This window comes from Myripristis murdjan, chromosome 8 (assembly GCF_902150065.1).
Source record: "Myripristis murdjan chromosome 8, fMyrMur1.1, whole genome shotgun sequence".
NCBI classification, from domain to species: domain Eukaryota; kingdom Metazoa; phylum Chordata; class Actinopteri; order Holocentriformes; family Holocentridae; genus Myripristis; species Myripristis murdjan.
The window spans coordinates 24,399,519-24,427,483 of record NC_043987.1 but is presented as its reverse complement, the minus strand read 5'-3'; the positions used below and the strand labels follow the sequence as shown (position 1 = coordinate 24,427,483).

The 27,965-nt window shown below is 40.9% G+C and overlaps 1 protein-coding gene across 1 annotated transcript; it reads right to left on the bottom strand.

Annotated features, from left to right (window-relative positions):
- Positions 1-1,716: 1,716 nt before the first annotated feature.
- On the bottom strand, positions 1,717-26,191 carry kcnh4a (potassium voltage-gated channel, subfamily H (eag-related), member 4a). The gene is made up of 16 exons (XM_030057284.1): positions 26,116-26,191; positions 17,894-18,127; positions 17,451-17,582; positions 17,102-17,220; positions 14,460-14,712; positions 12,634-12,791; positions 11,561-11,768; positions 10,891-11,085; positions 10,181-10,380; positions 8,029-8,278; positions 7,160-7,374; positions 6,968-7,006; positions 3,818-4,185; positions 3,645-3,724; positions 3,262-3,338; positions 1,717-2,763 (listed from the first exon to the last, which is right to left on the bottom strand). Exons 1-16 carry the CDS (start codon positions 26,189-26,191, stop codon positions 1,717-1,719), a joined length of 3,651 nt encoding a protein of 1,216 aa, XP_029913144.1.
- Positions 26,192-27,965: the final 1,774 nt, after the last annotated feature.

Here is a 27,965-nt window from a genome sequence, read left to right as displayed (position 1 = left end):
ATTCCATGTCTGTACATTTTACACAGAAGTGAGGCGGAAAAATGGTGCAAGATTCCCACCTCGTACAGTCTGTGTAAAATAGGCTATAGATGTCACATTTCTACATGTTGTGTTCATTAATAAAACTCCATAGGCTACATAATTTAGATGCTGGAGACATGAGCTTACACTGTTAGGAGAGGGTAGAGGTTTAGTGGTAGGTCTACATGCAGGACTGGATATTGCATGGACTGACTCTGGACTTATAGCCTATTTACAAGATGGTCTTTCTAACTGCGAGACAATCTTGTCTTCCCAGAGCTGATCACTCGTACTTAGAAAAACACACCATGTCTGCAGTTTTAAATAACAGGGCTGTAATGTTTGTGATTTGCTAGGTCTCAAAGAGATGAGACTGACATCTTCAAGTACTTGATACTGCAGAATGTGCAATGCAATGCTAAGCTCTCTTTATCAAAGTTCATTTTTGTTTTCATGTATCTCTATCAAAGGGAACACTTAAATAAATATATTTCTTGCTTTCTTTGCTGTAATCACTTAGTACCATTGGGTGTCACTGCAGGCTTGTGTATCCTGTGGCCTGCATTGCAACGCTCCAAAAAGTCAGTGATAGCACACACACACACACACACACACACACACACACACACACACACACACACACACACACACACACACACACACATTGAACGGCCATGATGACAACACTGAAATTTTTAAACCCACCTTCTGCAGATGTCCTGAAATGTCTGTGATGCCAACAAGTAATATTCAGTTTATTCCAACCTGCTTTATTTTTCCATTTGATGTACCCAACACAAGACATATTTTCATGAACGCACAAATTCTAGAGAATCTGGAGCATATAACTGGAGGACATTAACGCCTTGTTCCTTTAATGAGCCATGTAGACTAGTGAGCCATCTCTACCCACTTATACAAAGTATGCTCATTATCATGGTAAACATATTAAAGGATATACAAGTACTTATGAAAAGTCGCTTTTCCACCCTAATTACCATGGTAAAGTAGTTCCAGTGACTACTTTTCCATTGCTATCTTCATTCCCACTGCGATCTTAAGACCCATGAAGATTAGGCAAATGAGTCTGCATCAGCTATGAAATAATGACAGCTGTTTTACCTGTCAGTTTTCACAGTCATGAAGCATCAGGCTATTTAACCTTTTTTAAAACCCCTTGTGGACAGATTACTGACTTTTATTATTAATTTTCACAGTTCGCACAATTTTTTGTGGTTACTGGCTTGTACTTTGATTTTGTTCCTATTTTGTATATCAAGTTTTGGAGCAAGTTTAGCATTGGGGTTAGGGTTAGGCATCAGCTGGTTATGGATAACATTAAGGAAAGGCTGTGGGGAATGAATGTATGTCAATTAGTTCATACCTTCACCATCCTAGGAAAAAAAATATTGCCCCCGAGCAGGGAATTTTTTTGGGGTAGAAAAACACGTAACTAAATTTTGACTCTAGTACCTGCGCAGACAATTATTTAAAAGGTGCCTAGTCCCTGGGGAGAGTTCCTGCAGTGGAAAAAGGGCTAAACATTTTATTCACTTCTGGCAGTGTTTTTTTTTTTTTTTTTTTTTCAGCAGTAGATGTTTCTGGGTTGGAATCACTATCCTGTACACAAAAGTCTTTTGAAGGTACAATAAAGTCATTGTTATCATGCAGTAATGCAACAAAATACTGTTGTGTTCAGAGTGGAGCTTGTGCCATCTCCAGGTCCCACAGCGGTTCAACATCAACAGTCAGAGTACCGCTGCTACTGCCCTGACAATCCATGATACCGTTGTCTGTCCTCTCCGGTCTGGACGTCACATCTGGATACTGGGAAGCTCTAAAGTCTTTTCCTGTTGATTGCCCCAGAACAGAATGCACAAGGTCCTGTGTGTGTTGGATAGGGCTGGATCCTACCAGGTCATTTTGTCTGGGACTGCTGATTGACCCCTGCTGGCTCTGGTTGTGTGCTGTGCTTACCGAGGTGTAGACCCCTGAGGGGGTTAGAGAGCTGAAGGCAGTGTGGAGCTGGGGCTGACCTGTGGGGGTGATGGAGGAATGGATGGGTGTGGGGGAGCTGGCCTGAGAGTGTGCGAGATCAGAGTTGGCTTGCACACTCAGAGAGGGGTGTGACTGGCTAAGATTTCCTGAAGCATACAAAGAGTGACAGCTACTTGTAGTGGGGATAGAGGCCTTGAATCCCACCTGAGACACCTGACAGTTCACTGGGAAGCCGTGAAAGGTAGAACTGAGACCCAGGAGGGATGGACCTCCCCGTTCATGAGAGTGCGTCATGTAAGGAGAGTTGGGTGTTGTTCTGGAAGTTTGGAAAGGGCTACACTGGCTCTGCAGTCTGTGACCGGTGGCTCTGTCCCTGTCAGAGCAGCATAGGTGTAAACAGGACGACATGGGGCTAGAAGAACGGAGCAAATGGTCCACCTCAACTTTTTGCCCCAGGGTGGAACTTCTCCCATGGGTGGGCATCCCACTGCAGCCCCACGCATTTCTGGAAGGATGGGAAATTGCCTCATGATGGAGGTGTGGCCTGGTGGCTATATTATACGGTACCTGGGTTTGCCATTCACTGGAAGAAGTCACACTGGCATTAGGAACTATCTGTATGCCATAGGAATATGTGGAAACTGGAGAGGTATAATGTGGCATGCTCATATGAGACTGCAGGAAATGCATCATCTCATGGAGCTCCTTGGTCAAGTTGGATACTTCTTGGTTCAAGTTGTTCACCTGAAAAGGAAAAGACATGTTAGCTGTAGGGGCATGTCTATTTGATTATTCTGGACTACTCAATGACAACAATCAGAGATAAACTTGGAGGGAGGGGGATAAATGCCTAGTTGCTTCAAAGACTACAATTAAATTCTGAGCATTACAGTTTACTTTGGCAGTAAAAATCTTGTCCCCACATAACTTGAGCATTGCACTTAAAGGTGCGCTATATAAAATTGCCAAGGGTCAATTGACAAATGATGAAATGACAATTCAACTGACAAAAAAAATGTTGACAGAGCACATAATTTGATGGTTGAGTCAACATGGTTTTCATTGCCGATCCAACTCATTGATAGATTATGTGCTTATTCCTGTTTTTTGGCAGTTGATTCTAAAGGGATGTCACTTCAATCGGCCTTTTGCATAGTTCACCTTTAATAACTGAAAGTGCATCAAGAGAGGCCTGTTTTTAGATGTGTAGCCAGCAGCGATTTGTCTTATGTTAAGCCATACCTCTTTGTTCAGTTTGCTGATGTTCTGTCTCACTTCCTCTGTCTCGAGAAGCAGGTTAGCACTCACCTGGAATGGGTCTGTTAAAGATAAAAAACATATGAAAGACACATATGGTTGAAATATCACCACTTTGTGTCTTTAGTCATAATGAAGTTTATGCTACCATGTCAGATAACAACTAATCCCAAATCAGTCATGCCATAAATAGCTTTGATATGTATAGATGCTGATTAAATGTGGAGACACAACAAAATGTCACAGATCTAATATTTTCTTTGTTGATCCAACCTTGTATGAATAATTTATGATGAAGCCCTTGCTGATGCAGAGTCTTTTCAATCAAAGCTTTTGTTGTCACAGTCCTGGACAGTTTGCTGTCCTACCTTTTCCATCAGTCTTGGCCTCGCTTGGTTCTACATTAAATTGAAATGCATGGCCATTGTCCTCGATTCCATCCACGACCCTGGTAGAGAGACAAATTAGAGTTACATAATTCTAAAATAGATGCAAACTGATAAGCAATTCATATTTGAATAAAGCAGATCGAATGGGTCACCTGGGGCTCAAGTCCAGTGGGCTGACACAGTGCAAGGAGGGGATGAGCAGCTTGGTCGGCCGATGGCTCAAGCCTGGCTCATCAGTAAGACTGGGAAAGGTAGAGGGGGAGACCTCCTCACTGGTGAACGGCTGAGGGGAAAGGCTGCGGCCTCGACTCCCCTGAACAGGTGATCGACAGAGGCGAAGTGCATTGACGCGGCGGAGATCCTCCCCCAGTGGCGAGCTGTGGCAGGGCTGGCGAACAGGACTACCCATACCATGCAGCAGGGGCAGCCTCTTCTGATGGGCGTGTCCCATGTCCTCTCCACAGCCCACATCATCTGTCTCAATAATGAAGGGCAGTTTATGGTCCGTAGCAACACAGCCCTGGGGGGAAGATGATTGGAAAGGCTGTTAAGTTTTCTCCCACATTTTTAGAATTGAATGGAGGTTGTTAAAAGAGTCTGCACTTGGAAAGGCTTTTTTGTTGTGTAATAATGTACAAAGAAGAGCATCCCATTCCCTTTAACTGAGACACAGTAGATTAACCCTGTTAGCTATTTTCAGGTGTGGCCACTGATGGGAAATCTCGGTGCACAGGAAGCAAATCAAAATTTAAGCACAAAATATAAATCTTTCTCCTGAATAGCGGTAAGTAATAAAGTCAAAATTGCCTGTAATAGTTGAATCTACTGCAATTTTTTCCCCACGATTTCCACACCTACCTGCCAGTTAGAAGAAATTTAGGTCCAAGAAGCACACAGTTTTTTGACAACATGTTATTTCTGGGTAATAGCCATTTAAACTTAAAAATTCAAACATACCTGGCACAAAATGGGCCAGTCTTGGTCAAATGAATAGCACTATATTTTGCTAGCTACAATCTTAGAAATTAATTGTCACTGTACTAGCTAGCCAGCAAGATGACCTTTTGCTTAGCTACTAATCACTCACATTTTAGGGTATACACTGTATAGACTAAAGATATGCATCCACTTGTGCAGAGCCATAATAGGATGCATATAAACACAAATTGCAGAATGTGGCTTTAAAGATTTAGGGTCCAAAGCACAAGTAAACACTGCTATCCTAATTAAATGAGGTCCGGGATATAAAAATGAATGCTTCTCATTATTCACAGGTGAATTCTATGAAATCACATAGCCTATCAAATGAAGAGTCAAAGAGCACACATTTTCAAGTATAAGTGTAAGAACTGTACAGTTTCTCCATGCAGAACTCAGAAGCTGAGTGGCACCAAGATATTCCCATTAAGCAGCAGCCTTAGTCTGTGACCTCGGAACTGTCAGAATACATTTCTCTTTTCACTGAGTGCAGCCTACCAGAATAATACCACAGGAAATTAAATCTCAGACACACAAAACTGAACTGAACTTTTTCAGCGTGGGTACATGCATTAGGAGTGGACATAAAGAGTTTTGAGTAGACTTGGACTTTCAAAAATGCACCCTCACAAGGTCATCTGGAGACATCATCGTGATATCCAGCTCAGTTTTCTGCCCAGTTTGTTGGGATATGAAGAAAAAAAAAAAAAAAAAAAAAAACTTAAACTGTTCATGAGACGTTTGAACAGCAGCATAATGTAACACTGCTGTTGTCTCTGTCATTATCACCCGGCGACATCCGCCACTTATAACATCACAGCTAATTAGCACCATTTATTTGAGGTTATCTATGTTATTTATCGATGTATCATTTCATTGTTTATTTTGTGTCATCATATTTATCTTGTATTTCATCATTGTGACCTTAGAGTTTATTCTGCTATTTCCCTCTCCATGTGCAATTATCATGTGCAGTTATCCAATTTTACAATGCAAAAAATTAGCACAATACTATAAAAGTGCAATATTTTTGGTTTAATGTTACATAGTCATATTTGTTTCATGTGAAGGGTGTACATAGTGTATATAGTGTGTATAGTGTGTATAGTTTTTATTTTTATTTACCTTTATTTAACATCTATAATCTTACATCTATAAGTAAGCACACAAACCAAATATATCTTCAGTTCTGATAGTAATATTATTGGCAGAGACACATTTCTCTTAGAAAAATCCTTTGTTGCCTTTCATGTATTAGCACCATGTATTACATTTCTCATCTGAGTTTTTATTTGATGTTAATCAAATTCTATTTGGTCGTGACTTTGCTTTGCAGTTTGTTTTGCAGGTGGTTATTTTTTTTTAGTTCACTCAATGATTTAATTAGGCATTAAACCACAGTTTTTAATTACCAACCCTAATTGTTCAGACTGCTTGGTAGTACAAAGAGAGGGTTTGGAGATATATGTTCACATGAGATTTTTATTTTTCACAAGAGTAGTCTCTAAATGTGTATATCTGGTGTGAATTTAGACATGATGAGTACAAGATGGGTTACGTTGTAGAGTTCTCTCCAGTACATAATCTATTTTCCTCTCTTCACTCTCAGGTCTTCAATACAAGCTTTAGACACAACTTGAATAAACACTGAATAAAATGATAAAAATGATAATAAACTTGCACCAGCTTTCTGGGAAAAGCTAACAGGCTCATCTATCACTTATTTATCACAGTTTAGGATGACAGTGTGTCTACACTTTCTCTTAATTTCTCAGTGAACAACAATGACTAAAAGGGTTAATTTTTACACTAACAATTATGACAGTGCCATAAAAACCCAAGGATGCCTAGGAAGAAGCTTTTCAGGTTCAGCAGTGACACAGCTGGTATCTCCAAATATCAAACTACTTGGTCCCAAAACCTATTTGACATGTAAACATTCTTTAATCATTATGAAAAACTATGAGGAATAGGAATATTATGTGACTGTGAATTCTGTGGGAACTAAGGGATGCCTTGAAACACAAACAGGGAAGAGAAAAGGGAGGCGACATAGACCTCAGGCTTTCTATTTAAAAACACCCTTGCAGTTTCTAGTTATAATGCAAATTGTCATGAAAGATCTCAGGGATCAGACCGTGACATGATGCCTGCATTCACTTAATAAGACAGATACTTCTCCGCACCTGATCAATTATTCCAAACTTTAAGTGAAGCAGGTTATGCATAAACAGTACCTTATGATGTGAAAACAGATTGTACAGTAGGCGATGTTTGTCAAACAGAAAAAGACTGCAGTAATAACCTCAGCGAGGCACACATACCTGAGACAGCCTGGGGGACCGTGGAAATCGTGTTACTCCCTAGAGATAAGAAGTCAGATTTAACAAATAATTACAAAAGTATTTGTGTGCTGTTGAATAAAGGCAATTAAATAGAATACAGGTATAAGAAAATATTCCCTCTATTTCCCCTGTGTGCTTGTTATTGCCTAGGTGTGATGGCACATGTCTTACATCAGCTTCACTGCCTTCTCTCAGGTTGTAGGTGAGGTTGTGGTGGATGTCAGAGCTGAAGCGGCTGCCGTACTCCGGGTAGAGTCCGAGCACCTCTCTCAGAGCCCTGACGCTGATGTACTGCAAGTCACAGTAGGTCAGCGCCTTCACGTCTGCATTGGTCTTGATCACCTGGTCGTGTCCCGGCAGGTCAGCCCCGATAAGGTCACCTTTGCCTGTGTGAATAGTGGGTAAAACAGAGGGGTTAGAGCAGGGCTGTCACATTCAGATTAGGTAGAGGGCTGCATCCTTTCAAATGAGACCTCACAGGGGCTGGATGATTTTTGTCCGGACGTGAATATGACCCTAGTTGACCCATGGACATTTTAGGCTACTTTCTGATTTAAACTTCCATCTCGAAAAATTCTACAATCTGTGTCAACCTTTTGCTTTTTTGATAGCATGTCGTTCACTAGTTTGCTACACAGTTTGCTAAACTAACATAAGGCAGCAAAGGTCAGTGCAGGAACTAGCCTGGTGGTCTTTCCTATACTTCTAGCCAGTTCTACTTCCAGCTGATGGATAGTTTGCAGCGGTAAGGCTAATTAATTTATTATAATTTATCATTAATCATTAATTTGTCAATTCATCATTGAAGCCTCTTATTTTTCTTATTACACATAGTTGAGAATAATTGGATGCAAATATTTCAATTTAATTCAGTTTAACTGGATTCAGTTGAAACATATGTTTTTCTTCTTTCCCTCAAAAACATCTTGGGGGACTTGCTGTCAGGCCTGATGTAGCCCAGGGGCCGTATCTCTGACTTCTCTGGGTCAGAGTAAGAAGCACTTGTGAGGGGGAGCGTTTGACACTTGTCTTGCACTGACCCAGGATAGCGAGAACCATGCCGTCTTTGAGAACCTCCAGGGAACCTGAGCAGACAAAATAGTTGGCTTGCAGGGCATCTCCCTGGCGGATAAGGTATTCCCCCGGTGCACAGAAAGAGGTCTTGATGTGCAGGGAGAGGGAGCGCAGACACCCTCTGCTGGCCCGCTCAAACACAGGCAGCTGCAAGATGTCCTTGTTCAGATGCATGGCAATGTCTGCTCGCAGTTCATCTGGGAAGTCATGCAGAAGCTAAAAGAACGGAAGTGAAAAACATAAAGACCATTACAAGGCAATTTGGTAGTCCCATGGGTGTACTAAAAAGAGAGTGCTTGAGAGGGAGACATGAAATAGCTCCTCCTTTCTCACAGATATCACTACTGTCTCTTTTCATTGATCAAAAGTTTTAACACTTGGCATCCTCGTACAGAACACAAGTGTGCTTCCTCACACTGCCAACTGCCTAAGTGCTTTGCCAAAAACTATTGCAAGCTTGGTATGAAAAAGTTATGAATAACAACACTTGAATGACACTCTCCCTCTCCTCCCCAAAAAAGAAAACCCTATGCTCTTTTGAAATGCTGCTTGGTTGAAGACTTTGCTGAAATATGTGGAGCTCATATGGTCAATAAAAAAGCCTCCTTCAAAACGACAGGAGTGCTGTTATTATCATGGCTGTCATGACTTGGTAGTGATTGATCCCGGTAGGTGGTCCTGGATCTGGATCTGTTTTCAGAAAAACATATCTTGTCTTCCAAGTGTACACACTAATTGTAAAACAAGGTAATATTTTTAACTTGAAGATATGAATCATACCTGAACTAACTGTGCACAAGCTAGGAATATCGGTACTGAAGCGGAAATACATATTTATATGATATTTTTATCAGGTTTGCTTTAAAGGAAAAGACACATAACGCTGCTTGCAATGCTACTGTTCGAATAAAATATGAACAGCGGCAAAAAAAAAAAAAAAAAACTGATTTAAAAGGAAATTGCATGGTACTCTAGCCCTGTGTGGGTTGCATGGCAGAGAGGTGAGCAGAGTGCAAAAGTGCACATCTGGGGTTTTTTTCTTTTCTTTTCTTTTTTTAATCTATCTGTTAGTCTTTATAATATGGTTTGATTTTATCCAGTGTGCTGTACTTTTCTAATTCATAGGCATTATATATCATTTAAAGGGCATATGTGAGAGGGAAATTGCCCCTTCCATGCTTTGATTGAGCTCTTGACAGCTCTGCATGATTTTTTAATGGACTTAAGACTTCTACATGGAACAAAAAGCACCAACATTTTGAGATATGTTTGAAACATAAAGCTTTGAAGAAATTATTTCCCATCAGGTAGCCCTGACTCTTTAAGAATTTCAGTTCAAAAACCCGTAATTGATGTTCCTTGATGAATACTAAATAAGGCACACACTACGACTGCGGCTTGAAAGGTGTTTGAGCTCACATGATGTGCTAGGCTACACAGACTCGAGGTGTCAAAGCCAGCATGTTCTCACAAACCAGTGGCTGTGTAAGTTATCTTCTGCAGTGAATAAATTATCTACAGATGGCAGCATACGAGGGTGTTAATGAGTATTCTCTCGTTTTCAACTCTTACCCTGGTAATTATAGGGTGCTGCTCCTAGGTCTGCTTTGGCTTTGTTAACAAAGTTCTAATTTGTGCTAAAATTTCATCCACTTAAGGAAATGGAATGAGACTCCAGTGAATTTGAGGTGACCTATATTTAAAGGATGAGACATTACTCAATCTGGAATCTAGCACCCACGCAAATACCAACATGATGGCTTGCTTTTGTGCCTCATGAAAAGGACATTACCACAGCCCACACAGTCTCAAGAGTTGGCATACGGTAGTTAAGTCGAAAAGATATGTACTTGTGATCACATCGCCAATCTTAACACTGTTTAAAATTACTTTAGTGCAGCTATTCTCACTTGTAAATGCCACAAGCACGTTGTGAAAGCTTTATGGATGTAATTCTTTTTTTTTCCAATTTGAGATGTGGAGATTTTTTTTTTTTTTTTTTTTTTTACATTTTTGTATTATCAGTTGACAGTGGAGAGAGTGAAGAGGGATGACCAGCATCAAAAGAAACAAGTCATCTAAGGCCAAAGTATGCCATTAATTTATGTGCTAACCCACCTCATTGGCATTGATGCCATTGTTTACAGACCACGTGGCCTGGAAATACTCGAGCATCCTCTGCTTCAGCTGTTGAGGTAGCCTGTGGACACGGATGAAGTCCTTGAGGTCCTTCATCCGCGTGTGGTAGAGTGAGCGGCGTGAGTACATGCGCTGGATGATGGCTGTCACGTTACCGAAGACAACCGCATGCATCAGGGCTGCAGGTGAGATGGAAAGCAAAAACAATAAAATAAAATAAAAAATAGGGCATCAAAACTCTTAAACTGTTCGGCATTGAAGGTGCGCTATACAAAATGGCCAAGGGCCGCCTGAGGTGAGGGCCCTGTAGACTCCACTGACTTGAGAACCAAGTACACTCAAATATCATGTTACTTGCATATTCCAAGTTTTGTGTCCTGTACTGTGTTTTATTTATTTATTTATTTATTTAATTATTCCAGCTCTACTCTTGCTCACTTGTTCCAATTCAGGGCTTAATGCTGACTGGCTGAAATTGAACAATGTGTGCATGAAAATGTGTGGCCCCAAACTGGATCAGGTGTACAAAAGTAGAGCTGCAACGAAAAAAACCTGCAGGACAGGGGACTCTTGCGGAATGGGTTGGGCACCACTGAGTTAAAGCATCATCCCATCAAGTGACCATGGTCAGTTTTGCATAGTGCACCTTTAATCAGTGTTTCACAAGAAGTGATTACCATTAAACTCACCACCCATAAGCATGATGCAAATGGAGAAGATCTTCTCAGCATCTGTATTGGCACACACATTGCCAAACCCCACACTGGTGAGGCTGCTGAGGGTGAAGTAGAGAGAGGCAATATATGCACTGGGCATGGAGGGCCCACCCATTGTGCTGTTGATGTAGGGTGTCTCCAGGCGCTTTCCCAACTCCTGAAGCCAGCCTGGTGGACCAGAAGAGAGAGGCAGAGGTTGAGAGAATAGCAAAGGAAGTAGGTTGAACTAAGCAAAGTGGGGTGAAGCTTACTTGAAAGGAAACACAGTGAATTAGGTAAGATTTTTTTTTCTATGTGACTACTTGAGTGAATGTCCCTCTCTTCCTCTGGTGTGGCATATATTGGAAAGAAATGCATCTTTGTGCGCAAGCCAGGTTAAATTGGATTCACACTCTGAAGGGGGGAATGGCTGTGCCCAATACTCTGTGAATTGCACTTCCTCTGGCCTGAGAGGATGCACGCTAAGGAAATTTGAAGAGATTGAAGCGATGCTGAAGCAACCATGCATGGCAAGAGATGTGTAGCACGGGACCACTAAAGCTAGGCAGTATGAAATGGCCCAGTAAAGATAATCAAGGAGAAGGAACTTGATTTTTGAGTGTGAATGCTGCCCAATATGCACACAGACTCACAATACACTCACCTATATCCCAGGTGACAGGGTCACTGCTCTCTATCTCTTTGCGTCCGATGACATACCAGACACAGGCCATCCAGTGGGCCAGCAGGGCAAACACAGACATAAGCAGGGTCAGGACCACAGCGCTGTACTGCGAGTAGCGGTCCAGTTTCTGTAACAGGCGCAGCAGACGCAGCAGACGAACCGTCTTCAACAAATGCACCAAAGAGGTCTGGAGGGGGAGCAGAGCACACACAGTCATCACTTTGGAAGGCCTAAGTTATTTGGAAGTGCATTCATGCACTGCACAGAGATGTCCATCTAAACTGTCTGAACAATCTTGCTAAGTATAAAACAAGTGAAAAAAAAAATCTGCCTGAGGGAGAGATAATCGCACTCATTTCCAAAGCTAATCAGGTTTCCAGCATTTTGTGAGTCAAGTGTTATTTTCTTGAAACTAGTGGGCTGATCTGCATTATTTTGCTTTGTTTATACAACTCTTTTTTTTTTTTTACTTGTTTTAAGGAGAACACAATTTTAAGACTCAGTATGAAACTAAATGACTTAAGATAGAGATTTTATGCAGTGTGTGATGACATTTCCCTTTCCAATATTGTTCCAATTGCTTCGACATAAATGCTACGCATAAGCTGTTCTAGTGCTATTACATTAGGTGCAGGGAAGGCGTTAATTGAAATCATTATTGACAACACTAAGTGAGATTCTGTTGGAGTGAAATTGTTTTTATGGGTGAACTGAGGCCTGTAACATGGAAAGACGGATCCAGGACAAATGACAGTGTTTTTTTGTGGATGGAAGAGGAGAGGGTTGAGAACCGGGCAGAGAATTGGGAAAGCTCAGTGAAGCGACAGGAGCAGTGATAGTCATTTGTAGTGGGACTAATCTTTTACAGTCCAGTGCTCTTGGGGGAATAACAGTATCAAAAACTGCTCAATTGAACAGAACAACTTTAGTTTCTGCTCTGTTTTAGTGGGGAAAAGAGTGGCTGCTCTGACATGGCAAGCAAGATTGGGAAACACACATCCAGACACACACATACTGTATACACACACACACACACACACACAACATCTCACCACTGTGATGTTGAAGGCATAGAGAAGGTCAAAAGGCAGAGCGGCAATCAGATCTACAAAGAACCAGGTGGTACAGTAGTGGAGGTAGATGGATCGGGCATCATACACAACCTGACCAGACTGACTCACGTAGGTGGTGCGGAAATTCAGGATGATATCTGAAAATAGAAAAGAGGAAACATGATCAGCATACAAGGGGGAATATTCAGTTTTACAGCATTCTGTCTTCAAGTCTAGGCGATTGCATGTCTTGAGACTGCTGTATTGTGGATACAAAAATAATATTTGGGAAAACTGAAATACTTCAGCAACATAAGTAATTATTCATTGCATTATTAAAAAAAAAATACATTTGTGGGGAAATAGCATTTAGATTGAAACAAACAATATTTAACAGATCTTGAAATAATAGTTGTATCTTAAGCGGTTAAATATTGTGTCTTGTGGAATGTTGTTGTGTTTTGACCCTCAGGGCCACCATATAAAGGGAATAGATAAATTTTTTTGAATTATCTTTGTGTAACCAGCCTATGGATTTTGCAAAGTAAAATTAAACTAACTTGACATAATCAGGTTATATGCATTCCTGATCATTTTTAGGTCATCATTAATTTGCAGTTAATTATATTTTAAAGTAACCTGTTCCAACTTTTAGTACGTTCAGAACATCTGACTTCCATAGCTCGAAAACAGACACCTAAGATTCCAGTATGTGCTGCAAACAAAGATCCTCCTCCTCCTCCACTGACTTTTTGGAGAATGTTAGATCTTTTCTGTCCAAATGTTTCTCAGCTTTATTTTACTGCAGCATTTCTGATAATAATGCAAAGTAATACTTCACTGATTCCTTTGGGGAATTTTGAGGACAGAGCTCAGGGTTAGCTACAGAACGACATCTCTGGAACTGGCAGGGATACATGGCCTGCTGAAAGACACTTAAGCATGGCAGATTTTTTTTGATTTTGTGGGGCTTTAAGCAGAGCTCTCCATTTCGTGGACACTCTCTCTAACCTCTAGACCATCCTTCTGTCCTTATCACACACATGAGTTAGTATTATGAGCCAGAAAATCTATAGACATGGTCAGAAAAACAGCTTTGGTCACCTCACAGTCACAGATTAAGTGTAGAACAATCTCCTCTCTCCTGTTCCTGGCTACAGTGGTGAGTGTTCATGAATATAAATGGAGCTGTGGCATAGCAACATCATTTCTGAAATATGAAATGCAGTAGCACTCCCCTCTTACTGCCCTGTTGCTGTATGAAAAAAGATTGGAAAAAAAAAATCTGCATCCATGAAAAAAGATTTATTTAACAAAAAGTGGAACAACAGGATGTGATTAGAGGTGAGCTAATTTTGATCATGAACATCACTGGCTGCATGGCTGTCACCAGACAAACTTGTAGAAAGAGAGAGAGAGAGGGAGAGAGAGAGAGCCTCATGACAGCTGTGCTATCACACTTCCTTTGGAGGGAAAATGGGACGAAGTGAGGAAGATCTAATTATGATTTGCCACCTGGGGCAACAGAGACACCCTGAATGGGTGAGGAAAGGTAGGAGGGATTTTATTCATGTGTTAGCCATTGCCAAGGAAACTACTGCAACTACATCATACCTCATTATTGCTGTGTCTTCACATGAACTAGCTAGCAAGTATAGTTAAAAAAGACTACCAGATTTGGAAATACGAAGTTCAAGTTACTGTATAAAAATAAAACATATTATCTATATCTGCAAAGTTGAACTACCAAGATACTGTAACATGTAGTTAAACTGCCATGTGATGAAAGCCCTCGCCAACGCTGCACCCAGCTCAGTGGATCATACCCAGTATAAACAGCATCTCCACAGCGATGTCACTGCCTATAGTGCTGCGGGTGATGAGAGAGTCCTGGTCACTGCCCTGATCATGACTGACGAAGCAGACATCGTAAGGCACAGTGACTGCGACGTAGAAGGTGGCCAGCAGGATCAGCCAGTCCCACAAGGCCTTGGAGATGCTGTAGTGGAGCAGGATGAAACGAGACTTCTTTACTGCCGCCACCTTGTACTCAGGTAGAGATGGTTTCTGGAACACACTCTGACAGAGGATGGACACATAATCACATAAAAAAAAATCCCCATAGATGAAATACATATTTAAATCTACAGCAAAGTTGGTGATTAAAATAATGTGGTGTTGAGGAAGAGATTTGAGACATAGTCCAGGACCTGAAGATCTTGTTAAGATTTTCTCAGTGGCCTCTAGTCACTGAAATATCTGGATTGTAATTACAGCTGCTGGGTGTCTGCAGCAGAATAAAGGTCAAATAAAGCAAAACCTGAAGATCAAGAGGGATGATCACAATCAGCATTTTTATCCAGTACCTACTGAGACACAGACTCTTGTGCGACCATAATACCAGTAAGCTCGGCATTAAACAATGTTCAGTCAAGCTTTTTTGACAGCATAGATGTGGGTTGGAAGACATTTAGAGATACTAATGAGATGCACAGTACATTTTCTGCTTTTATTTCACAAGTAATAAATGGGCTTTCAGGCTGAGCAGTGGCGGCCACACACAATACTGCAAAGTCTCTGCTGGTTGTGAAAGTAACCTATTTCATACCTTTATAAAAAGCAAGACTTGAGACGATGACTATAAATAGATAGAGGCTGACAGAGACTGATGTGAGTAAAACTTTTAAAAGGGTTAAGGCTTGCAAAGTTGCTGGCCCAGATGTCCTCAAGACATACTACACTCAGCCAGCTCAGGTGTTTACTGACATCTGTAACCTGTCCTTGCTGTTGTGTGTGGTTCCAGTGTATTTTAAGAGAACCACCATTGTGCTGTCTTGCCGTAATGACTATCAGCCTGTTGCTTATTATAAAGGGCCTGAAAAGATTGGTTATATCATATATAAAATGTACTATTCCTGCTATCCTTGACCCAATTACAGTTTGCCTGCTGTTCCAATAAATCTGTGGTTATCTCACTTGTTCTGCATACTGCTTTAGTACAACTTGAAAAGAAATATACCTACGTCAGAGGTTTGTTTATTGATTACAGCTCTGCATTTAATACAACAGTACCATCCAAACTGGTGGTGAAACTCAGAGGCCTTAGTCTGGGTAAATTTATCTGTAATTGGCTATATGACTTCCTGACAGGCAGACCCAGCGTTGTGAGAATAGGCAAAATATACTCAGCTACATGAGTTCTTGGGGCCGGGGTGCCTCAGGGCTGCTGTCTCGGCCCCCTATTGTACAGTCTGTTTACACACGACTGTGTTGCCAAATAGGACAACAACAGCATCATAAAATTCAAAATTCAAATTTCTAATGCACAGCTTTTTTTTATCTCTGATTTTTGTCTTTCTACTTCTTCAAAATTTCACTTATGCTTATATAGGCCTACATTTTCTCTTGAGAACTTGAACAACTGTAACTGACCCAGTGACACCTCGGGGAAAACGAAAATAAATCATTGACGTCAAAAAGATCAGCGATAATCAAATTCCTACTTCCATCAATGCATCATCTGTTGAAATTGTGGATAGTTTTAGATTTCTTGGTATACACACTCACGTGGTCTCTCAACACCGATTGCACAGAAAGCAAGAAAGAAACAAGAAAGCACAGCAGAGACTGTACTTTCTGAGGCGTCTCAGTAGTTTTGGTAGGAGTACCAAAGCCCTTGTGAACTTTTATGTCAGTCACAGTCAGTGCCATCAAGAGTTTCATGACAGGTTGTATCACAGTGTGGTTTGACAACGTGATTGTTCAGGACTGCACACTGCTACAAAAGACTGCAAAGATGACAGCAAAAATCATTGACTCATCATCAGATCTACCACAACTTAATAACATTTAAACCACTCACTGCAAAAGCAAAGCCTAAAACATCATTAAGGACACCAGCCACCCCACTCATTCTCTGGTCTCTTTCCTACCATAGAGAAAACATTACCACAGTATCAAATTACACACCACCCATCTCAGTAACAGTGTCTTTCCACAGGCAGTCAGGTTGCTGAACAGCTGATGCATGCCACATTTCTGTTGTATGTAATGTCATCGTGTACAGTATAATGTGTATATAGTGAATACATATGAATGCAGTGTGTTCATTTATGTTATGTAGGTTGGTAATGTTTTTAGGATGGTGTGTCCTTTGTGTTAAGGCTGAGAGAGCTTAAGTATTTCATTGAATTTTCAATAAACATCACAATAAAATTGAACTTGAGCATTTTTTTGTGTTTTCTTAAGTCTTTGCTCCGTTGTTTCAGAGCCATAAGGCTAATAGCTATTGCATCTTTTTATTATTTCTTTCTCTTTCTGAGAGGACATAAAGTACCATGGCAGGAACACATACACCATAGTTTCTGGTGCTTTCCATTAATGAGACAGATGAGACAGCTCCTCAATTTGTACAGGATGCAGATTGTGCCAGTGTTCACTGATATGCAAGCCTCGTGTTTGAACTCACATTTGTCAGTTTGCCCCTGCTCCTCTTGGGGAACAGGTTGGTCAGGTGGTACAGAATGGTCCTTCCCCTCTCCCTGGCTTGGGAAAGGTGGCTGTTTTTCCTGCTGTGGTGGCCATCCTCTGTCATACCTGCTTGAAATAAAAGATAAAACACGCACTAAATAAATGGTAATCATGAGTAAATAGTAATTATGCCACTTACTCCTCCACTGAGCTCCACCTTCCAATGTCAGGCGCTTCTAATTATTCAAATAACATTCGCAGTTTGACAGTCTGGGGTTAAAATAGTGTAAATTGGTCCACGAAAAAGTAGGGCTGTTAACATTCTAGGAAATGCAACCAGGTCTCACCGTCTCCCCGGCTGTGGTGATGGCTTTTCCCATGTGATTCACTGACGTCTTTGAAGGAGAACAGGAACAGAACCACCTCGCCTTTCTCATTTTTAATTGGCACGATATCCAAGAGGCACCAAAATGGATTTCCTGATGATATTAAAAATTAAATTATTAGATTGAGATTACCCACCAGCAGCCCTCAGACAATTCTTCCACCATTATGATTGGATTTCAATTAACATAGCTATTTCTCATCAATTATCACTTATGTAAGGAGCTAGTTTACGTGTAGGACTTACTATTACTTTATGGATAATATTAGTTGGAAAAGACAGGCCAGTGGTAAGGCTAGAAGTGCAACACCTACGCATGTGCTTGTGTATGCTTACTTGTGTATGTATTTCTGAGCTTGTGTTCAAGTGCTTGTGTCTGGATATTTATATGGATGAGGTCCTCACCATTTTTCCTATAAAAGCGGACTTCCCCCTGGTACTCTTGTTGGCCCTCCAGAGCTTTGTCCACCTGCTGGATCACTCTCTCGCTGGTCTCAGCCCCGTGGAGAAAGCGGCAGGTACAGGTTTTCTGCATCACCTCATTCCGAACAAAGCCTGTCAGATCGCAAAACCCATCTGAGCAGTACACGATGGGGTAGCCATGGCGCCCCTGAGCATTGCCCAGCAGGAAGTTACTGTCTGTGAGAAATAAAAGAGGACTAACTCAGTTGGAGGTGAAGTCAAGGAGTGTGAACTTGAGGGAATGAAAAGAGAATGATTAAACAGCTCGTCTCTCATATGCTGCTAGGAATCGATTTACACTTTGACATTTTTCCAGCCGCAAAAATATTTTCACCAGCCATTAACCACCAGATAACAGCAGCTCTGCAAAGTACAACTGCAAAGTACAATCAGACATGGGGACCGAGGGTGGAGCGGGTTCTTTGGTTGCCTCGCCTCCTTCCGACTTTGCTTTCTGTACACAGTCAGCTTGAGGTCTGATTCATCTGTCAGTTCACCAGCATAAAATATAGTTTGTTCCTTTCATTATCTGAGTCATTCCATGTGGGTTCAGCTCAGTACCCCTAAACCTCCTAACATTTGTCTAATGTACATCAGAGAGGGCTTTGAAGTACGCTGGTGTGTGTGTGTGTGTGTGTGTGTGAGTGTGTGTGTGTGTGTGTGTGTGTGTGTGTGTGTGTGTGTGTGTGTGTGTGTGTGTGTGTGAGAATGCCATGGATGTATGAAAGGACCCAGTTGGCTCTATAGGGGTCCAGAGCCCTGGAGTGGCTCTAGAAGGCTCCTCAGGGGCCATTAATGGAGTCAGGAAATGAGCCTGTAGAAAGTGGTTTGATCGTACCACTGGTGGTGCAACCTATTTTAGCATCACACACCCAAACACCCAAACACATTGATGTTCTATGAATACCAGACTCGATTTATTAAACAGTACAAAAATGTCTTTGTAACTATCAGTAATTTGAAATGATTCATTTATCTTGATTATCTCTCAAAAATTATGATAGGGTAGGTGAATACTACATGATTATTTGTGAGATTTGCCCAATAAGTATGTTATGTTACACACAAATTTGCTGGTATTGTTTTTTTTTTTTTTTTTTTTTTTTTTTTTGTGACACCCAAACCTGAAAATATTGGTTGGACACTACCTCGGAAAAATAATTTCCTCAAGAGCTTCTTGAATATTTATCCTTGATTCACATTCCTTTGGATTCAGTGAGGCAGTGGGCATAACGACACTGCTGCCATGGGTGATCTCAGGCTAATGCTTACGCAGAGCAAACCTTGACTTTTTGAGATGAAATGTAAATTTCAGCTCATACTTCTATGGATATGACCTCATCTCCATATGCATTATTTATACAGGACGTTGATTTCTTAATCCCATAATACTCCACAGTAAAAATCACTGGGTTTCCAGCAACATTATTGTTTCCATGACAACACAGAGGCATATTTCACCCAGAGCTTCAATAGATGGTAATTACATAACTGTTCATGTTCCCAGAAGTTGAATGAGAGAATACCACCCTGTCTAAAGGATGGTTTTATGCGTTGAGAAAAAGTGATGGAGAATATTGTCTTCCATTGTAAATTCACTCCAACACTTGAAATTAAAACTTGAGTCAGACCTGGTTGAAACAGTTGTTATGTCAGCAGCATTTAAGCTAATCACTGCAACAAGGAGACAACATGTTCTCTTGGAACATGAGGTGTAAGTGGGGGATAAGGGAAGGTGAAAAAAATAATAATTTCTTTATGAGAACAGAGAACCATCCTTTATCATCATAAAAAGGAGTACATGATGGAGCATGTTGTAAATTTGGACTGAAAACATGATGATGAACATAAATAAATATTTTGCATTTTGCTATTGCTGGTTCATATACCACAATAGTGATTCAACCCACATATAGTCCAGGGCAGCTTTTACATTTAAACTCTGGATACCCGGCATCTGGAAGGTTCTCCTGTGGTGAACAGGAAGTGAGCTGAGCAGTTATTATGAGCAATGATGGCCACTACGGATTAACAGAAAAGAAGGAAAGCGCCACCAAAAGATACACAGGCTTGAAGAACAGAAACAAGGGAAAAGGCATCACAGTGACTGACTGACTGACTGACTGACTGACAAGTGTATTGTGTATTTCCTTTTTAACCTTACCTATCACCTTATTGATCTGCAAAAAGCATCAAAACCCTCATTCTACTTTGGCCTCTGCCTCTGCAGTTGGTTCTCAGCAACCTTTTAGAAATGTTTATTTCCCATGCTCACGCCTGCAGAAATGCAAGGTTTAGGCTGAAACTAGTGATTGGAAGAGCTTCAGCATTCGTCAGCTCCATTCCTGGTGTGTTTCCTACACTCAAACACACTCTAGTTAAATACCAAAGACTTTGTTCATGCTGAACCATCATCCGCCATCCATCAGCCACCATCAACCTTCATGTCAGCACATGAAGACAGAGAATTTTCAAGAGGCAACATAAATGCACTGTCAGCCAAGGTTGACACTAAATGTGGAAAGAGAAAAACCCTTTCATTCCCAACATTTTATGTTATTCACTCTCTTATGCACCCTGGAGAACCAAACAAGCAAACAGGTATATTCCCAATGCAATGGAACAATGAAGCTGTGCGAGCAACATTATCCCCATTACGTAGCCATTATCTGTTAAGCAAACAAGTTGCAGCTGGGAAATTAACTACCTTCCTCCATTTTAGCCCATCCCTCACAAGCTGCAAAATGATTTTTTAAAAGAGATGATATTGGCTGTTGTGTGCTCAAGGCTTTATTGTAAAAGGAGTCAACAGTCAGATGTCAGCCAGCATTCACTTTGCTTTCACCTGTCGATAAATAACCCTGCTATAGAGAGTCAAATGTAAAGCTACCATGGCCTGTGAATGGCTTTTTCTTTCATTTCTTCATTCAACTGTTATTTGAATATCTGAATGCAAACAGATTAAATTTCAAACACGCTGTTTCACTTGTGCAGCAAAACTCTGTAATAATGATGTTATAGTAACAGAGACTATGCCGGACCTGCGCTTCAGCCCTGTCACTCTGAATGAAAGTGAGGTTTTGTATTCGCCCCAAAGCCAGGAGAGTGTAAACACGTGCACGAAAGTCAGTCAGTTCAGATGCATTCAGCCACTGATTCATTTGAGGCAGATGGATGGTGGTTATGGTTTTGGGTCCGCTAATCATCACATGAAGCAGCAGGAAACTTGATTAAATATTTCTTTCCAAGGAAAAGACATGCAGTTTCTGAGGTGGATATAGATTCTGCCAGACATATGTGGAGTTAATCACAATGACAAGCTAAATTAAGAAATAATATCTCCATGCTTGTGTTGCCATAGCAATTTGAGGAGAAAAAGCATATGGCAGAGCTGCTATTTGTATCTATGAGGTTACCAAGGCTGTCCTTTGGGTACACAAAACTATCCTTATTCTGTACGAGCGCATTCAGCCTTGTTCACTGACCCTAATCTCTCAAGTACTTAGGAGAAAGAATGTATTACCATACTCCAGGATGACCTCAGCTGTTTTACTGAGGCCCTTATGTGATGATTTGATAAGTTGATCACCTAAGCTGCGTGCATTATTTCTGAGGAGGTAGGAGAGCAAATCTACAAGAATATACACATTCTTGTCACAACTCAAGTGGACACTGCTTGTCCTTCTATGCTATGGATTGTAATTTTTACACAGAGGTATGCTTTACTCTGAACTTGTATTTCTCTAAAATCAGTCACAGTGTTATTCTCTGTTCTATTCTGTGAATGGTTAACACATCAGAAAGAATAAATTAAGTTTTTTGATCTTTTGTCATACCTCAAAGATAAAGGCCACACATGAATAATTACATTTACATAGCAAGAACACCACTGATCATTACATAACTGAGGGTTTTCATTTGTTAGTCACTGACTTGTTACTATCATATATCTTTAATTCATGGATTCCTAAACTGTGCATTAGATTAATTCATCGGCTTCCATTCAGTAAAATTGCAATCACTCAAACACTGTTCCTGCGGTGAGATGGATACATAGTGTCCTCAGTGGTCACGATCAGTAATTATCCTTGACAGGTCTTATGAGGCGGAGAAAGCTGCAATTGCAATGCCCACTCAGGCAATTAACACAACGCAGAGTGTTGAAAAGGGAGGATAACAAAGAGCTATGTCCTGTTGCTACTATTATCATCTAAAATGTACTGGATCCAGTGTTAGTCTGTTTCTGTGACACTTTTGATGCTACAGTCCACAGAGTAAAAGTAAAAAAGAACATTGAGCATGGATAAATATTAACCTACACCAATGAATTTTCAACCTCCCTGAACTGATTTCAGGATTATATCTTAAACTGATATTATCTGTAATTGGGAGTTGGTGATTGAGAAGATGAATGATTATGTTTTTTTTTTTTTCTTGCTTGCTTTCTTTTATGCAGTCTGGGGTAGACCTGCAAAATATTTAATTGGCTCTTGGCCTCTGCATAATTTATTGTAATTAACTGCGCTGCTCGCATATCAGGGTCACCTCAGCTGGATACCATCTACATTCCCCGGAGCTTAGTCTTCACTCTCATTCACATTCGCATTCACACTACTGTGTCACACCTCAAAGCAGCTATTTTTAGATTTTAATTGTGTGACAACCCCGTTCCCTGCCAGTCGGTCTTTTGCCTACCTGTAGATACCTGGTGGGTGGGGTTGGGGATCACCAGTGCCAACCAGGAGCATCTGGTCCCAGTGCTCCCAGGCTGTAACAGGCTGTTACCCAGGATCATTGCTGTGGGAACTCAATTGATTGGCCTGATGTTCAGTTCATTCTCTACAACATCGTTACAACATCAGGCACACTACCCCACATGCATCACCTGCACCACTGACTTTACTGACTTTTCCACTTTCCACAGTGTTTTAGTTTCTCCTTCATTTGTTGTTGGCCTCCCCTACTTTGTCGTGGCTTGTCGAGCCAGGCTATGACGACTGAAAATCAATAAATATCCTCTTGTCTAAAAAGAAAAGCCGCGCACAGAAAAGGCTTTGCTTCGTGATGAATTCAAGGTGATTTCAGGTTGGATAGTGCCTTGCTCTGAAGCCATCGCTTTTCGGTTAGCCTCTTCACCTCCCACTCAGCTCTTTGGTCAGTCCACCCTCCTCCACATCTGATAAAGAGGTAGCCTATTGTAGAAGCCAAGATTGGAAACTGTCTTCAGTGCTGGTGCATGTGTGTGTGTAAGGCTGTGTGTGTATGTGTGTGTATGTGTGTGTGTGTGTTAATGCTGTTCAGCACCTATTGCACACCTGTCTGGCCATGAAGGGGTCTCCTCTCTCTGTGGTCCTTGTGAAGATTTCCTCTATTTTTCCCTGTTCCATCTCTGGGGTTTTGGGGGGATTTTTTTCTTGCCTGCTATGACGATCAAGAGGATTACATTCCTTAATCACGGAGACAGTTTTGTGGACTTTCTCCAGGACTGAGTGATAAATGCTGGTGGTTTTAGGTGCATTATTTAATTCCTTTGGTGTGAGTCCTTGAAGATAAAGTGAGTAACCTATCATTAATATTATCCAGTCCAATAATATTTGATGTGTTGTGAAACATCAATATTAAAGGCCCCCTCCACTCAAAAAAAAAAAAAAAAAAAGTTTTTTGTTTGTGTGTGTTTATGTGCCCTAAAAAATGTTTATGTGCCCTAAAATGTCTGGACTGGTGGGATGATGCTTTCCATATCATTAGCACCCGCCCCACCAGTCACTTGAGTGTTTTATTTTCAAAAAACTCAACAACAACAACAACAACAACAAGACCAACTCAAAATGGTTGATTGACATGAACAATATTAATGAAACTCAGAGATTAGATAAAACGGTGTTGAGTTATATCCAAGCCATTTTTAAGGCATGAAGGGATGTTTTATATTTGAAAAAAAAAAAAAAAAAAAAATACATCTTAATATATTGCTAAATAGAGATTACTTTTTAAGGGGGTTAATCAATGGCTGGAGGGGGACCTTAAACTTAGTCCTGTGTCGCTGATACAATTAGTTAATAATGATGTACTTTCAACATTTAAAGCTGTTTGTTAGGATTTGGCTGGATGGTTTTCACTGTTCCACTCAGGGTTGGTGTGCGGCCGTGATGCAAGCTCTAAATAGCTCAAGGGTGCATCGCGGCGGTATGTGTGCCTCCAGTGGTGCTGTATACAGCTCCATAGTTAGGTTAAGGTTAGGATGCAATACATACAAAGATTTTAGGGAATATTTCCTCAACAAAATCAGTGCTGTTTGCCCAGAAATCCTCCAGAAGGTAAACTTCCCAACATTTTGGGAAAGATTACTGACTGCTCTTCTGGTAGCAAAATATGTTTCCACTTGCCACAACCAAAGGGAAAACCTGCTGGACCACCCTTCACATGATATGGACCTATAATGCTGTTAATGTACTGCAACTTCATCTGCTCACTTACACTGGGTGTTTCTTATTCTTTATTATTGTGACTGTATTATTACCTTGTCTTTCTTCTGATTAATCTTTTTTTCCCCACTATCACATGTTATGTGTTCAGACACACTGTGATGTCTTTGCATATATTCCCTGACATGGATTTGGCAATAATGTCAACCTCAACATTCATGCCATTTGAATTTGAGAGAGCTGGAGTGTCATCACGCTGAATTTTTCAATCTGTCACTTTGTAAAGGACAAGCACAGTCTGACCCGTATACACTCCATCACACTCCTCATAGTGTTCTGGAAAGAGTGTTTTGGTGCCTGTGAATGTCTCTTGTCTCTATACTTGGAGTGGTGAGTTGGGAATAAAACAAAAGAGCCAGGATGAAAATGCGAAATTGCATAAATGTCACGCCACAATCAGGAAAATCGATATCCCTCAAAATTCTGGTCATGTGTAACTTTGGGTGTAGTAAAGGCTATTGTTGATAAAAAATCGGAAATACAAGTGGGCATCTACTCTCATTTATTAAACCTCTGTAAGGGGGGTAGCTTTGGTTTTGAGTTGTGTTTGAGATTTTACGTGTGTTAGCATGTCCTATCAATGTGTTTGTTACCCTTTTTTTTTTTTTTTTTATATATAATTTTTAATTTGTCTGGACAAAGAACTCCATTTTGAAGAAGGGGAATGGTTGGCAGAGGCTCTGTATAGTATCTTCAGCTCACCATCTTCTTGCTGAAGGATGTTTTTTTTTTTTTTTTGTGCACTGAAATATTCTATTTTCTGAACAAAAAGTGGAATGACTCCTACACAGCAAGAATGCATGAATCTTAATAGCGGAAAGATGTCCTTCTCAAACAGCAGCACAGCCCAACAAGTGGCTCTTCAGCTACAAGGCACCTTTCTTGACACTCTCCATCACTCGCTTAGTTAATTAGCAGTGACGTGCCAGCTTATAAATGGCTCCAGCTACTGTTGGCTGCATTTCTCTGTGGCAGTGTTTGTCATGAATCTCTGCCAGAGTTTGAAGCTGGGTAACAGACAAGCTTAAATAGATTCAAAAATGATTCTGCAAAATGTATCAGACTCAACATGTATTTTATGACTGAAAGCCTTTCACTTTGTATGCGCTATGTTTATCAGTTTCAGTTTGCAAGCATGCAGACTAAAATCCCAAAGACAAGGGCTAAATTATTTCAGAATCAGGATGAGAAATACTTAATTGATCACTCAGGGGAAATTGGGTAAGGTAGTGGATTTGCAGCCTAAATAAATAAATGAATAACATCAGCAGGTGATTCAAATGTAAAGATGTAGATCCTTTTAGAAAAAGTATGAAACACACTGCCTACAGTTTGCCAAATGATGAAATATGCCTCAAGCAAAGGAAACCTATGACTGATTTTTTTTTCTTTTTTCTATTCATCAGTCTCACATTTTATTTGATGTGTGAGCTTATAATTCTTTCCAATGCCATGCACTGTCATACGCTTTCAATCATGGCAGAGCAGTTGCTATTCAAGATACTTAGACCTTGGCACTCTTGACACTGCTTTAAATGGAAAAAAAGGAGTTTTGTGCAGGTTTTTTTTTCTTGAAAGCCCATGGTGTATAATGGATCATAGCAGAAATGTCTTCATCCTAAAGCTAGAAACACAGAGTGAAGGAGAGTGGCAGGTGGGTACAGTTTGTGCAGTACTTACGGGTGCCATCAAAGTGGTTGGTGATCGTATCCAAGAAGGTGTTCTGAGGAGCGAGGAGGCCCTTCATCACAGGCATCTTGCCCAAGATTATGAGGACACTGCTGACTCTGCAGACATTCCCCACAGAGGACCTGAAAGAGACCACTGTGCGTCTCCTGGGGCTCGTCTTTAACACTTCCACGGGTGGTTTCTGCTCTGGGTTGCCTTGTGGAAAACCACTGGCTTTTATCGCAGGCAGGCAGGTGCGAACCGACTCCTTCCTTGGAAGAGACCTTGGAGGTGTTGTGGTTCTTCAAAGCTTCTTTTCCCCGGTGTTGAATCAGGAGTTTTTAGCTTCGCCACTCTCCAGAATCAGGGTGAAGTCTCAGCTTATTCTCAGTCAGTCTGACTCCACTCTCCATGCTACACGTGTTTCTGGCATCTCTGAGTCCCTCTGCCCCCCTTACCGTCCTCTCTCTCTCTCTCTCTCTCTCACTCACTCTGTCTCTTTCTCATTGTCTCTCTCTCTCTCTGTCAAACAAAGCTCCTCCTTTCTACTCCTTAATGAGTTGATGCATGCTCACGGTCTCTGTCGTCTATCTGTCTATGAACCTTTTTCGGATTTCACCTTACTAGGAGATGCAACACATTGCTCGAAGCCTGCAACCTCCTCCTTTCTGCTCTTCAGTGAATTAATGAGCGCTCACAGTCTCTGTCTTCTCTCTCTCTCTAACTCTCTCTCTCTCTCTCTCTCAGCACCCTTTTCTGATTTCACCTTACTAAGAGATGCAACACGTTGCTCCTCCCTCCTGCCGCACGCTCCAACCCATCACCGTGCTACAGCATGTGAGGAGTAGCACTATTCACGGTGGCCTTCGTCAGAGGAGGAGGTTGAAGGTGATTAATCTTTCTGAAAGGAAATTCGGTTTTCACTGTTTTGCTCAAGGATGCTTCAGCACACCTGCTGACGTGGGGCTTGAACCCGGGTCGGCCGCTTGAAGAATGAGCTCAATAACTACCCTGCTACTCGTGCTGAAATATCTGCAACAATGCTGCAATCTTCTCCGCCACTTATACAGACACATGCACCCACACATGTACTGTACAACACGCACGCACAAAAACACTCCGAGAGCACTTCTAAATGAGGACACAAACACTTTGTCCTTTTATGATGTTTTTTTCCTTTTCAGTTTACCTATAATTAGGCTTTCCTCCAGGTTCCATATGTAGGAGAGTCAAGCTGGATGCACACACCCACACATCCACTGAAACCATGCTGCAGTTCAGTCTTTGCATGAACTGTTATCCCTTATGTATTCCTGATTTGAATTTTGATAGCATTTATAACATTGCGTTTTTTGTTGTTGGTGGTGTTTTTGTTTTTGTTTTGTTTTTTTAATTGAAATATTGCAGTCAATTTTTAATTACCGGCTTGAGGCTTATGTTTTATTTTTTTGTTTCTATTTGAACACTGAGCTGGAGTTATTCCCTTGCCTTATACAAGCACTGTTTGAAGAAGGGGCCATGTCTGTAAGCGATGTCATGAGTGATCCAGGTGCTGCCATATTTAACAGCCAGTCACATTCAGCTATATTTCAGTTACATGTGTTAGTTTGTGGGGTATACTGTGTATACAGACAGCCTTCTGGCAATTCGTTTGCTTTTAGCCTTATTAAACTCATTGCAACCAGCATATTTTTCATTTTTTTTAAAATTTTTTTTTATATGATAATTATTGCTTGGGTTGAGAGTGCTCTCCACTCTTCAAATGACATTTTACCCTAAAAGGACTTATTCAAAAAACCCACTTCTAACAAATGCTGTCAGCACTGTCATTTTTTTTTATTACACCACAAGGCCTTTCATAT